We start from the raw sequence: 15,192 nt of genomic DNA on the forward strand, positions 1-15,192 counted from the left end.
TAATACTGCAGAGATAAAACCACTCAAAAGCTAAATTGTAATTTCCAATGAGTTCCCCTGATTTGTTTGGTTCTGTTCCTTGAACAAAGTGTTTTATTCAAGGACTGTCTCTCATCATGACATCTGCATATACACATAAAGGATCAAGTGCCATTCAATCTATGTTAGTGTTTGCATTGCATAGAGATGGAATCCTTTAGAAGCAAACAATTGATTGAGCTTTCAATCCAGTGGCTCTTAGGTAAATTGGAGTGCAACACTAGGCTTAACACACACAAACATGGCATCTATGGTAGCCCTTTACACACATACCCATATACGGGTTGAAAATGGCAGATTTAGGCACTAATAAGCACCTAAGTTGGAACGTAGTAGCTGTACAGTAACATGCTATACATGACATCAGAGCTCTGGCTCGGCGCTTCACTGTATTGGTTTTGACTGACAGCCGTTCTGAACTTGAACACTGCACATGACAAGAAGTTGCCCCCGTCCCTCCCGGTAATTGGGCAGCTTTTGCAAATGTTTTGTTGTCTGAGTGAGGGAAATACTGTAAATCAAGATTACTCAATGTATTTTGAAAGATGAGACATTGAGGATTATAATAAATGCTGCTTTGATGTCATACAAGCAAGCCAAACACCCGTGAGTCCAAATGTGCACATTTCCAAATCATAAAACTCATGTAATATACTGTGTCAATGTTTATGATCACTATGTTTAATGTACAGTTACAAGATGACATGTCGTCATACCCTGGGTTGTTCTGAACAGAATGAGCCTATGTTTGTTTATTGTGAAGAAGATTCACCAAGGCACACGCACCTGAATGCACTCATGACTCCTTTCTATGCTCACAAAAAATTTCGATCTGTTTCTCTGAATTGCCTTGTGAAAGCTTAACACTGCAAGATCGTATTTTATAACTTAACCAGCCATGTTGGCAATAGAACTAGCTTTCAAATCATGCCCACCTGACCCAGATTGTGATTTAAAAATGGGCAGTTATTGTATTGCGTAAACAACAACTGTAATTGTGTGATGGCGGGGATGCAGGGTTGTGTTCCAAACAAAACGACAAGTGTGATAGCTCTAATTCCTCAACGGCACAGCTAGAAGAGATAAAAAAAGTACCTTATAGTTGATGACTCTTCTTTGAGTCATAAAAGTGCATTGAAATTGCTTAGGAACAGTGCACACTTTGGAGAGGTGTCTGGTCACTTGGAGACACCAGTTAGTCCTCTCACTCAAAACCTTGTAATTGTTTTGTCTTATGTTGCACCTACCCCACATTTTACAGGAATAGTCTTGTCATGTTACTGAATGTATCCAGAGTATTTTGGTGTATCCATATAACTAAATGTAGCTTTTTCATGCCCATAAACTACAGAACTTTAACACTGCCACTTAAAAGCATATTTCCCCCATCAATACAAATCTACCTCATTTACCAGACAGGTTATCAGGTTAGCGATCCAAAACATCTGTAAGATTCCATACCTGACCAATTTGTGAAGCCATGTGATGCCATAATAGGTTCCTGATTGAAGGAGCAAATCATACATCATATTTCTCTAAAACAGTGAAAATAATGTTCAGGAGAGATGGAGATGACTCACCGTCTTCGCGGGACTTCTGTATGAAGGCGTCCACACCGCTTTCTCCATAGTTACCCTCTGATGCTACTGTGGAGACGTAATTCCAGCGCATGGCTTTGACTATGTCCACCATGGCCTGTGCCTGGTAGGTGTCCGGGGGCACGACACGGGAGAAGAAGTCGTAGCGCGTGTTATCACTCAGCTCCGGAGCCGTGGAGGCATAGCTCACCTGGGGGATCTGAGGAGAGAGAGGGAACAAGAGAACATGGTGTGAGCACATACTGCACTTCCAGTTTACACCACAGGAGGTTGGTGGCACCTTAATTGGGGAGGACAGGCTCGTGGTAATGGCTGGTGTGGAATTAGTGAAATGGTATCAAATACATCAAACACATGGGTTCCATGTACAATACTGCTATCGTCCCGGTCCTAATTTACATTGTTGTAATTTATTGACCGTTGCTAACTAGCCCCACATACAGTGGGGAAAAAAAGTATTTAGTCAGCCACCAATTGTGCAAGTTCTCCCACTTAAATTGATGAGAGAGGCCTGTAATTTTCATCATAGGTACACGTCAACTATGACAGACAAAATTAGATTTTTTTTTCTCCAGAAAATCACATTGTAGGATTTTTTATGAATTTATTTGCAAATTATGGTGGAAAATAAGTATTTGGTCAATAACAAAAGTTTCTCAATACTTTGTTATATACCCTTTGTTGGCAATGACACAGGTCAAACGTTTTCTGTAAGTCTTCACAAGGTTTTCACACACTGTTGCTGGTATTTTGGCCCATTCCTCCATGCAGATCTCCTCTAGAGCAGTGATGTTTTGGGGCTGTCACTGGGCAAAACAGACTTTCAACTCCCTCCAAAGATTTTCGATGGGGTTGAGATCTGGAGACTGGCTAGGCCACTCCAGGACCTTGAAATGCTTCTTACGAAGCCACTCCTTCGTTGCCCGGGCGGTGTGTTTGGGATCATTGTCATGCTGAAAGACCCAGCCACGTTTCATATTCAATGCCCTTGCTGATGGAAGGAGGTTTTCACTCAAAATCTCACGATACATGGCCCCATTCATTCTTTCCTTTACACGGATCAGTCGTCCTGGTCCCTTTGCAGAAAAAACAGCCCCCAAAGCATGATGTTTCCACCCCCATGCTTCACAGTAGGTATGGTGTTCTTTGGATGCAACTCAGCATTCTTTGTCCTCCAAACACGACGAGTTGAGTTTTTACCAGAAAGTTCTATTTTGGTTTCATCTGACCATATGACATTCTCCCAATCCTCTTCTGGATCATCCAAATGCACTCTAGCAAACTTCAGATGGGCCTGGACATGTACTGGCTTAAGCAGGGGGACACGTCTGGCACTGCAGGATTTGAGTCCCTGGCGGCGTAGTGTGTTACTGATGGTAGGCTTTGTTACTTTGGTCCCAGCTCTCTGCAGGTCATTCACTAGCTCCCCCAGTGTGGTTCTGGGATTTTTGCTCACCGTTCTTGTGATCATTTTGACCCCACTGGGTGAGATCGTGCGTGGAGCCCCAGATCGAGGGAGATTATCAGTGGTCTTGTATGTCTTCCATTTCCTAATAATTGCTCCCACAGTTGATTTCTTCAAACCAAGCTGCTTACCTATTGCAGATTCAGTCTTCCCAGCCTGGTGCAGGTCTACAATTTTGTTTCTGGTGTCCTTTGACAGCTCTTTGGTCTTGGCCATAGTGGAGTTTGAAGTGTGACTGTTTGAGGTTGTGGACAGGTGTCTTTTATACTGATAACAAGTTCAAACAGGTGCCATTAATACAGGTAACGAGTGGAGGACAGAGGAGCCTCTTAAAGAAGAAGTTACAGGTCTGTGAGAGCCAGAAATCTTGCTTGTTTGTAGGTGACCAAATACTTATTTTCCACCATAATTTGCAAATAAATTCATTAAAATCCCACAAAGGGATTTTCTGGATTTTTTTTCCTCAATTTGTCTGTCATAGTTGATGTGTACCTATGATGAAAATTACAGGCCTCTCTCATCTTTTTAAGTGGGAGAACTTGCACAATTGGTGGCTGACTAAATACTTTTTTCCCCACTGTATAGGCTATCCAAAGTCAAACCAATTTTGCCACGGTTGCACATCGGCCGGCTGAAGCTAATTGGTGAAAGAAGATTTCTAGCTTGCTAGCTAGTCTAGGCGACTTCAAGACACAAGACCTGGTAAGACTGTTTCAAGTTATCTAGAAGGGTGAGTGACTAACTGTGTACTGTTTTGTCAGAGTGAAAGTACAAACACTTCCCACGTTCGAACACACACAAGAGACTCTCACATCAAAGCACGCCTCCAAGACCCAAATCTCGTTCTCAGTTGCACGTCCTAATGAGGAGAATTGAAACCGAGGCTAAATCAGGAAGTTCAGTCCCCCTTTAAAGTAACTTGACAAGGCAGTCTTGTGTTTTCCCGGCATTCACAAGGGCAGCATATATCATTTTTATTAGTGGAGAGAACAAGAATATGGTGTTAATGTACAGTACAATGCATTCGGAAAGTTTTTCCACATTTACGTTACAGACTTATTCTAAAATTGATTAAATTGTTTGTTTTTCTCTCATCAATCTACACACAATACCCCATAATGACAAAGCAAAAACAGTTTTTTTTAGAAATGTCTGAAAGAATATATAAATAAAAAATTAACGGAAATATTACATTTACATACATATTCAGACCCTTTACTCAGTACTTTGTTGAAACACCTTTGGCAGCGATTACAGCCTCGAGTCTTCTTGGGTATGACGCTACAAGCCTGGCACACCTGGATTTGGGGAGATACTCTAAAGCTCTGTCAGGTTGGATGGGGAGCGTCGCTGTACATCTATTTTCAGGGTTCAAGTCCAAGCTCTGGCTGGGCCAATCAAAGACATTCAGAGACTTGTCCCGAAGCCACTCCTGCGTTGTCTTGGCTGTGTGCTTTGGGTTGTTGTCTGTTGGAAGGTGAACCTTCACCCCAGTCTGAGGTCCTGAGCACTCTGGAGCAGGTTTTCATCAAGGATCTATCTGTACTTTGCTCCGTTCATCTTTCCCTCAATCCTGACTAGTCTCCCAGTCCGTGCCGCTGAAAAACATCCCCACAGCATGATGCTGCCACTACCATGCTTCAACGTAGGAATGGTGCCAGGTTTCCTCCAGACGTGAAGTCTATTTCAGTGTTCGTCAACATCTTGTATATATTTTGGATCCATCTTCATGTTCTGCACCTGTAAATAAATACCACCATTTTGAAACCTAAAACTGCATGACTCTTGATGGTTCTCACCCCACTGACAAGACCGTAGGGTCCACTATTTTACCGTCCTGATGAAGTCAACTTATATTTGTTTTTGTGCCTGTGCCAAAATATACTGTAATGATAGCTCTTGATTCACTGTGCTGAACGTACTGTAGTAGGTGTCAGTGCAGAAGTCTTAAATACAGCCTCAAGCGCTGCAGACTTTTTCCACTTGATAAGTAATCTCTAGTCCTGCTTGCTCAAGTGAGAAGTTTATTTCCAAAACTCTATAAAGACATTTTTCACATTTGTGTTTTTTCATCAGAAATGAATTCTTATGGATACATTTACCTGTGTCTGTATTATATTACTTTTCTCAGATTTTTTATTTATAGATTTTATATGTGCATTTAAATTGGATTTGTCGCTAAACGCTATATATCCATTGTTTAGCTGGAATGGAATTCTGTGTATTTAAAATATTCATGTCACAAATTATTCATTTGCATAGTTAGAAATGTAATTATTTGTCACATTTGACTGTGTAAAACCTTGCAGTATTACTTATTTCTCTGAGAGTGAAGCGAATACATAGCGTTTTGCAACAAAATATGATTGTTTGTCTCTCTGAAATGAAACCATCAAGGGATAGATTTCAACCAAATACATGTCTGTCATTGAACAACCCCATGCCATGATTAGATGGTGAAAAATCACACCAACCTCTTTCATAAATTCTTTAAACAAAAAGCTCATTTGCAAACATTTCTTAATATGGATATATTGCGTTTTTGAATGAAACTCCAACTTTTATGGTTGTCAATGGACTCTTATTATAGCCTCTTCCCTGCACACTTTGGGAGTTAACTGAGCAGATTTTATGCCGCTGTACAATAATGTGTTTCATGCTACAACATAAAATATGGAGACACATTTTTTATGCTGATGCATTTTTGATTGCCCCCAATTCCCTGTAGGTTATAAATTACACCAGTGGACAGTTAGAGGACAGATTCACTACTAGACAGGGAAAACCCATAGACTTACATCACAATGAAGACCATGGAAGACTCAGTGGTTTGAAATTGTATCATCAGGCTAAATGTAGGATCTTAATTTGAGCAAGTTTGCTACAGTAGGAAATAATCCTGCAGCAACAGGAAATGTGAATTATGTGGAAGGTTGATACATTTTTCGTAAGGGAAAATCAAGTCGTTGTCCTGTTGGAAGGTGAACCTTTGCCCCAGTCTGAGGTACTGAGCACTCTGGAGCAGGTTTTCATCAAGGATCTCTCTGTACTTTGCTCCATTCATCTTTCCCTCAAGCCTGACTAGTCTCCCATTCCCTGCCACTGAAAATCATCGCCACAGCATGGGATGGTGCCAGGTTTCCTCCAGACGTGACGCTTGGTATTCAGGTCAAAGAGTTCAATCTTGGTTTCATCAGACCAGAGAATCTTGTTTCTCATGGTCTGAGAGTCTGTAGGTGCCTTTTGGCAAACTCCAAGCGGGCTGTCATGTGCCTTTTACTGAGGAGTGGCTTCCGTCTGGCCAATCCACCATAAAGGCCTGATTGGTGGAGTGCTGCAGAGATGGTTGTCCTTCTGGAAGGTTTTCCCTACTCCACAGAGGAACTCTAGAGCTATGTCAGAGTGACCATTGGGTTCTTGGTCACCTCCCTGACCAAGGCCCTTCTCCCCCGATTGCTCAGTTTGGCCGGGCAGCCAGCTCTAGGCGGAGTCTTGTTGGTTCCAAACTTCTTCCATTTAAGAATGATGGAGGCCACTGTGTTCTTAGGGACCTTAAATGCTGCAGAAATTTTTTGGTACCCTTCCCCAGATCTATGCCTCGACACAATCCTGTCTCGGAGCTCTACGGACAATTCCTTCGACCTTATGGCTTGGTTGTTTCTTTGACATGCACTCTCAACTGTGGGACCTTATATAGACAGGTGTGTGCCTTTCCAAATCATGTCCAATCAATTGAATTTACCACAGGTGGACTCCAATCAAGTTGTAGAAACATCTCAAGGATGATCAATGGAAACAGGATGCACCTGAGCTCAATTTCGAATCTCATAGCAAAGGGTCTGAATACTTTTTTTCATATATTTGCAACAATTTCAAAAAACCTGTTTTCACTTTGTTATTATGGGGTATTGTGTGTAGATTGAATGAGGGGGAAAAAACAATTTAATCCATTTTAGAATAAGGCATAACAAAATGTGGAAAAAGTAAAGGGGTCTGAATACTTTCCGAATGCACTGTATAACCTTGTAGATTTGTGGATGTTTAAATGTTAAAGTTTAAATGGTGCTGGAATAGCGGAGGCAGTGCTCCTGCTGTATTTGAGCTGACTTGCGTGGTTCTAAATCAGTAGTTGTTTAGTAAACTGTCAAAAACATGAACTTGCGTGACCATGCTGCAGGTGATATAACTGTTTGTTACATGCAATATTTGGACTTGAATTTTTCCACCACTGTGTGACTGTTGTCTTTTTGTTGTCACAGCCTTATTGTATATCATGGTGGCGTATTATCTAATGGGTTATAGAGCAAACAACGCAATTATCACAAGATAGGTTGTAATAGGGGAACGGCACCTCCGTACCTTCAGGCTCTGATCAGTCCCTACACCTGCTGGCTCCCCTACCTCTGCGGAAGCATAGTTCCCGCTCAGCCCAGTCAAAACTGTTCGCTGCTCTGGCACCCCAATGGTGGAACAAGCTCCCTCACGACGCCAGGACAGCAGAGTCACTCACCACCTTCCGGAGACATTTGAAACCCCACCTCTTTAAGGAATACCTGGGATAGGATAAAGTAATTACCCCCTTACCCCAACCCACCACCCCCCCAAAAAAAAAAAAAAAAACATTGTAAAGTGGTTATCCCACTGGCTATAAGGTGAATGCACCAGTTTGTAAGTCGCTCTGGATAAGAGCGTCTGCTAAATGACGTAAATGTAATGTAAATGTAATGTAAATGTAATATGGCTTTTTTACTGGCTTGGCTTCCTCAGGGATTTTCCCCACTCACCGCTACTGCTGCAGTGGTGCTAAATCATTTTCGTTCTCCTTAAAATTATCATGAATAGCCTATTGCGTCGTAGTCTACATCTTTGTCTACATTTTTTTTTTACCCAAAGTGGCTATCTGTTTCCTCATTGAAAAGTATTTATTACTCTCTTGGCCTTCTTCAGAGCTTTTAAACTAAATACTAAACCATCTTTTGATTTCTGAATGTATCATCACCAGGGACTCGGGATGTGGCTGAGTTATTTATGTCATGTTAATCAGACATTTTGATTTGAACATATGGATTGTTTTAGTTTTGTAGGCTAGGCTACCTATTTAATTATTTAATTCATGGATCAAGCCTTAGCAGTCATTCTGATCTCGTTCCCAATGATCAGTGCTTTAGTTTATTATGTTGCTGTCCACCGGTTCTGAATTTGCTATGCACCTGACCATGATTTTCTGTGCAATAGCCTTTGGATTTGAGCATTTGAAAAGCTTGGTATGTGTACTAGGCTATTTGATTTAATTTATATACACTACATGACCAAAAGTATGTAGACACCTGCTCGTCGAACATCTCATTCCAAAATCATGGGCATTAATATGGAGTTTGTCCCACTTTGCTGATATAACAGCCTCCACGCTTCTGGGAAGGCTTTCCACTAGATGTCGGGACATTGCTGCAAGGACTTGCTTCCATTCAGCCACAAGAGCATTAGTGAGGTCAGGCACTGATATTGGGCGATTAGGCCTGGCTCGCAGTCGGCGTTCCAATTCATGCTAAAGTTGTTTGATGGGGTTGAGGTCAGGGCTCTGTGCAGGCCAGTCAAGTTCTTCCACACCGATCTCGATAAACCATTTCTGTATGGACCTCACTTTGTGCACAGGGGCATTGTCATGCTGAAACAGGAAAGGGCCTTCCCCAAACTGTTGCCACAAAGTTGGAAGCACAGAATCGTCTAGAATGTAATTGTATGCTGTAGTGTTAAGATTTCCCTTCACTGGAACTAAGGGGCCTAGACCGAACCATCAAAAACAGCCTCAGACCATTATTCCTTCTCCACCAAACTTTACAGTTGGCACTAGGCATTGGGGCAGGTAGCTTTCTCCTGGCATCCGCCAAACCAGGATTCTTCCATTGGACTACCAGATGGTGAAGTGTGATTCATCACTCCAGAGAACGCGTTTCCACTGCTCCGAAGTCCAATGGCGGCGAACATTACACCACTCTGGTCTACCCAAAAAAGCCATTGGTCAACTGCAAAACATATAGAATGCTGCAGCATGGATACTGACCAAGACCAGACGGAGAGCACACATTACACCGGTTATAAGGAGTGAGTTTTAGAATTAATTTTAAGATTCTTCTTTTGGTTTTTAAATCAATCCACGATTGTGCACCCCAATACATGTCAGACATTCTTTTAAGTTATGTACCCAGTAGGTCCCTCAGGTCCTCTGGCACTGGCCTTTGAACTATCCCAAAGCCTATGACCAAGAGGCATGGAGAGGCAGCCTTTAGTTACTATGCCCCCAGCCTCTGGAATAGCCTGCCAGAGAACCTGAGGAGGGGCGAAACTGTGGACATATTTAAAAGAGATCTTAATTTTTTTTAGCTTTGCTTTTCCTTAGGGTGCTTTTTAGTTATTCAGTTTGTGTCATTCTTTGTTTTTTAACTTATGATTGTTGTGTAGTAAATATTTCTGCTTTTATTTTATTAGTTTTCTATTAGTTTTTCCTTTAAAGCACATTATGTTGCATTGCTTAGTCTGAAATGTGCTCTATAAATTATGCTTGATTTGATTTGATTTGACACGTTGAAAGTCACTGAGCTCTTCAGTAAGGCCTTTCTACTGCCAATGTTTGTCTATGGAGATTGCATGGCTATATGCTCAATTTTATACACCTGTCAGCAACGTGTGTGAGTCGGAAATAGCTGAATCCACTAATTTGAAGGGGTGTCCACATACTTTTGTATATATAGTGTATGTTACAGCACTTTGGTTTCACTAATAAATATGTTGAAATGGAACCAAATGATCTGTTTCTGTCTTCAGTCCTTTTTAAATAGGATATATGGGCTAGATGGGCTAAGGTATAGGTCGAATGTGATAGTCTGCCTATAACCAGCCTGAGTAGGCCTATAACTCCATTCCTATTCTATTCAGAGTTTAAAGAAATTAATCTTATTGGAAATGAGTTATTATCAGGCTGGTTAATGCGATTCATGTCTGTTGAATTTGGAAAAATCCACCCGCACTTGGCCCCGCCCCACCTACTCAGCCAGTCAGGAGTCACTACTACCTAGCGGCTGTGGCATACAGCATGCTTTTTACTAACCGATACGTGTTACAGTGGCTTGCGAAAGTATTCACCCCTCTTGTTGCCTTACAACCTGGAATTAAAATGGATTTTTTGGGGGCTTGTATCATTTGATTTACACAACATGCCTACCACTTTGAAGATGCAAAATAGTTTTTATTGTGAAACAAACAACAAATAAGACAAAAAAAATTAAAACTTGAGCGTGCATAACTATTCACCCCCTCAAAGTCAATACTTTGTAGAGCCACCTTTAGCAGCAATTACAGCTGCAAGTCTCTTGGGGTATGTCTCTATAAGCTTGGCACATCTAGCCACTGGGATTTTTGCCTATTCTTCAAGGCAAAACTGCTCCAGCTCCTTCAAGTTGGATAGGTTCCGCTGGTGTACAGCAATCTTAAAGTCATACCACAGATTCTCAATTGGATTGAGGTCTGGGCTTTGACTAGGCCATTCCAAGACATTTAAATGTTTCCCCTTCAACCACTCAAGTGTTGCTTTAGCAGTATGCTTAGGGTCATTGTCCTTCTGGAAGGTGAACCTCCATCCCAGTCTCAAATCTCTGGAAGACTGAAACAGGTTTCCCTCAAGAATTTCCCTGTATTTAGCGCCATCCATCATTCCTTTAATTCTGACCAGTTTCCCAGTCCCTGCCGATGAAAAACATCCCCACAGCATGATGCTGCCACCACCATGCTGGTGTTGGTGTTCTCGGGGTGATGAGAGGTGTTGGGTTTGCACCAGACATAGCGTTTTCCTTGATGGCCAAAAAGCTACATTTTTGTCTCATCTGACCAGAGTACCTTCTTCCATATGTTTGTGGAGTCTCCCACATGCCTTTTGGCAAACACCAAACATGTTTGCTCATTTTTTTCTTTAAGCAATGGCTTTTTTCTGGCCACTCTTCCGTAAAGCCCAGCTCTGTGGAGTGTATGGCTGAAAGTGGTCCTATGGACAGATACTCCATTCTCCGCTCTGGAGCTTTGCAGCTCCTTCAGGGTTATCTTTGGTCTCTTTGCCTCTCTGATTAATGCCCTCCTTGCCTGGTCCGTGAGTTTTGGTGGGCGGCCCTCTCTTGACAGATTTGTTGTGGTGCCATATTCTTTCCATTTTTTAATAATGGATTTATTGGTGCTCCGTGGGATGTTTTCTTATAACCCAACCCTGATCTGTACTTCTCCACAACTTTGTCCCTGACCTGTTTGGAGAGCTCCTTGGTCTTCATGGTGCCGTTTGCTTGGTGGTGCCCCTTGCTTAGTGGTGTTGCAGACTGGGGCCTTTCAGAACAGGTGTATATATACTGAGATAATGTGACAGATCATGTGACACTTAGATTGCACACTGGTGGACTTTATTTAACTAATTATGTGACTTCTGAAGGAAATTGGTTCCACCAGATCTTATTTAGGGGCTTTAGAGCAAAGGGGGTGAATACATATGCACGCACCACTTTTTCCTTATTTATTTTGTTGAATTTTTTGAAACAAGTTATTTTTTTCCTTTCACTATTTTTTGTATGTCCATGACATGAAATCCAAATAAAAAGCATTTAAATTACAGGTTGTAATGCAACAAAATAGGAAAAATGCCAAGGGGGATGAATACTTTTGCAAGACACTGTAAATAGTATGTGACAATGAGCACATAGTATGCAGTTTAAGTATGTTGTACGCTAGTATGGGTATTCGAACACTGCCAGTATCAGTAATATCTACTGATATTTATATGAATATTCAAAAAATCCCAAACAGAAGTCCCATCTTTGTACACTGAGGCTACAGTACCACTATGAGTCTGTTCACACTGAACTGTAATAGCCACTGTCCATCCTGAATCATTTATTTGAAACAGGGTGAGAGTTGGTGAGTTCAGCTCTGTGTACGATGTTCTAGAATGAACTGATGCATTTCGCTATGTCTGTAGATCAGAGGCTGCAATACAGGAGTAGAGTTAACCTGCCCGAATCCTGTAACTACAGTACAGTATTCCTCTGTGGTCTGGTCTGGTCTGACTGCTGTAGCACTATCCTCCTTCCCTTCTCTCTTCTCCTCTCCTCTCCCTGCCTCACACTGTGGTTGGCTTTGATGTGTTCAGCTGCAGCTCCCATTGATCCTGCCACTAGTGTGTTCACAAGCTGTGCCCAGTGCCTGCAGCCCCTAACACCAACGTCAGTCTTCCTCCCGCCCCCTACTCCTCCACCCACACGGATGTAGTGGTTAAATTATGTAAATTAACAACAGCACCGCAGTAGAGCCTATCATTTCGAGTGACACCTGGAAAGTAAGTCACTATTTAAGTATAGTTTTATCCCTTTAAAAAAATGAGAGACATCATCTTACTCCTTGGAATGTTAGAGCAAAGATGTGTCACAACTCGTCTTATGTGAGCAGAATACCATGTAGGTGGATGTGCTTGATGTGTAATGACTGATGATAGAACATAATATGAGTCTGATAGGAATGGTCCATAGTCCACAAAAGGCCAAACCGTCCTTGCAGCCTGAAAAAGCCACTGTGTGTCTCTCTGGGCACTCTGTGTCTCTCATAATTGGAAAGCTCATGGGGACACTTTGACGTCAGTCATGTCTGTGGTCTATGGCACATGTCCAGAGGGCTCCCTAGGAACCAACAGAGGTCACCAGACTTTAACAGCTGGCTGCGATGGAGGGGGCAGAGGATGACAGAGGTACTATCCTACAGGACACAGATTCAAGGAACACTGTCCTCACACTTCACCTCCCAAACTTTGCTCCACTTTTGTCTAGTTTGAGGCTAAGTGAAACTGTTTCCTGTCTCCTTTGAAAGGAAAATAAGTGTTCTGGCTTTGAAGTCATGGAGAAACCTCTATCTGTGTTCTGCTCTGCCTCCTAACTGAACATCATTAAATGGGCTGCTAAACTGTGTTTGGAAGCTGCTAACAATGTCTTACTTTAGAGCGCTTGAATATTCACTATTTCACTTGCATTTAACTCATCAAAGACTTTCACCTACATCCAACAGAGCTTCTCTCTCAAGTTGCAAAGGATGTGATTGCATTGTACTGCACAATTATTTTTCCTATCCTAGTGTGTTTTCACCTGTGCTTTTATGTTCCTTTGAAAGAAAGGAAATAAATATATAATAGTATATCAGAAAAGACAATGGACTGTTCCTGTCACACATGGTGGGGTTGCAGTGCCACCCACAAGGATCACTCAGGCTTTCCTCCCAGGGGACCTTGTCTAAACACAGAACACACATAAACCAGGATACCTGCTGACATCACGCATCAGTCTACCTGCAAGCCTCGCTTCCATTGTTCCTCTATAAAATAACAGTTCTTAGCTCAAGCTTGGAGAAATTGGCAGAAAACTTTGCTAGTGTAAAGATTTATGGGACTATCAAAATTAAGTATTACCAAGACTATGAAACATAGCATTAAAGTTTTGGGGTGCTTCATAAATCCGGTAATAGCAAATGGACTCCCTATAAGAGTTGTAGGTGGAACCAGTTATCTAACATTATGATTACAGGGTAAAACAATGACATTAAGCTAAATGCTGTTATTTGCTAAATGTTGAAGAGGGAAGAGGGATATACATGTTTTTGTTTATTCTTCAAGCAATGTATGGTGGTGTTACCATGACAACCCTGGGAAATATATCAGCCAAATAAAATGGCTGTAGATATTCAGGGACTATGTGTAATGTTTCATTTCTCACCTGATCGATTTTTCCTCCTGTAACAATCACAACATTTCAGCATCCTGTCAAGAAGCAGGACAGGCTGAGCTTATCATGTTTTTCGTTTGTTAGATATCTCTCTCTCTCTCTCCCTCTCTGGAGTACAGTGATAGTACTGAAGCCTGATGTTCTCATAGAACACAGACACTTCCACACTTTGACTGAAGGAATTAAACTCCCCAGCCAAGCTCCTCTCTGACCGATGAGAGAACATCAGTTTAGACAAACTAGAGAAACATTTGCTTGGATAGAATATTGCACCATGCACACATACAGCCCAGAGAACGCCTTTCCATCTAAAACCATAGGCACTGCCAGGTGTACCAATGTGGCTTGGAATTCTATCAAGATCAAGGAGAGATACCTAAAAGCAGAGTCCTACAGTGAGGGAAAAAAGTATTTGATCCCCTGCTGATTTTGTACGTTTGTCCACTGACAAAGAAATGATCAGTCTATAATTGTAATGGCAGGTTTATTTGAACAGTGAGAGACAGATTAACAACAAAAACATCCAGAAAAACACATGTAAAAAAAATTCTAAATTGATTATCATTTTAATGAGGGAAATAAGTATTTGACCCCCTCGTAATCAGAAAGATTTCTGGCTCCCAGGTGTCTTTTAAACAGGTAACAAGCTGAGATTAGGAGCACACTCTTAAAGGGAGTGCTCCAAATCTCAGTTTGTTACCTGTACAAAAAACACCTGTCCAAAGAAGCAATCAATCAATCAGATTCCAAACTCTCCACCATGGCCAAGACCAAAGAGCTCTCTGAGGATGTTAGGGACAAGATTGTAGACCTACACAAGGCTGGAATGGGCTACAAGACCATCGCCAAGCAGCTTGGTGAGAAGGTGAAAACAGTTGGTGCGATTATTCGCAAATGGTTGCAATGATCATGAAAACGGTGAGGAATCAGCCCAGAACTACACGGGAGGATCTTGTTAATGATCTCAAGGCAGCTGGGACCATAGTCACCAAGAAAACAGTTGATAACACACTACGCCGTGAAGGACTGAAATCCTGCAGCACACGCAAGGTTCCCCTGCTCAAGAAAGCACATATACAGGGCCGTCTGAAGTTTGCCAATTAACATCTGAATGATTCAGAGGAGAACTGGGTGAAAGTGTTGTGGTCAGACGAGACCAAAATTGAGCACTTTGGCATCATCTCAACTCGCCGTGTTTGGAGGAGGAGGAATGCTGCCTATGACCCGAAGAACACCCCATCCCCACCGTCAAACATGGAGGTGGAAACATTATGCTTTGGGGGTGTGTTTCTGC

The 15,192-nt window shown here is 41.9% G+C and overlaps 1 protein-coding gene across 1 annotated transcript in view; it reads right to left on the bottom strand.

The window, feature by feature from the left end:
- The window catches only part of LOC121537271 (metabotropic glutamate receptor 4-like), a 196,419-nt gene that overhangs the window by 91,752 nt on the left and 89,475 nt on the right, over positions 1-15,192 (bottom strand). Inside the window, exon 2 of the mRNA XM_045206801.1 lies at positions 1,620-1,836. Coding sequence (XP_045062736.1) covers positions 1,620-1,836 — 217 coding nt within the window. The remainder of the gene's footprint in view (positions 1-1,619; positions 1,837-15,192) is intronic.

This window comes from Coregonus clupeaformis, chromosome 24 (assembly GCF_020615455.1).
Source record: "Coregonus clupeaformis isolate EN_2021a chromosome 24, ASM2061545v1, whole genome shotgun sequence".
NCBI classification, from domain to species: Eukaryota; Metazoa; Chordata; class Actinopteri; order Salmoniformes; family Salmonidae; genus Coregonus; species Coregonus clupeaformis.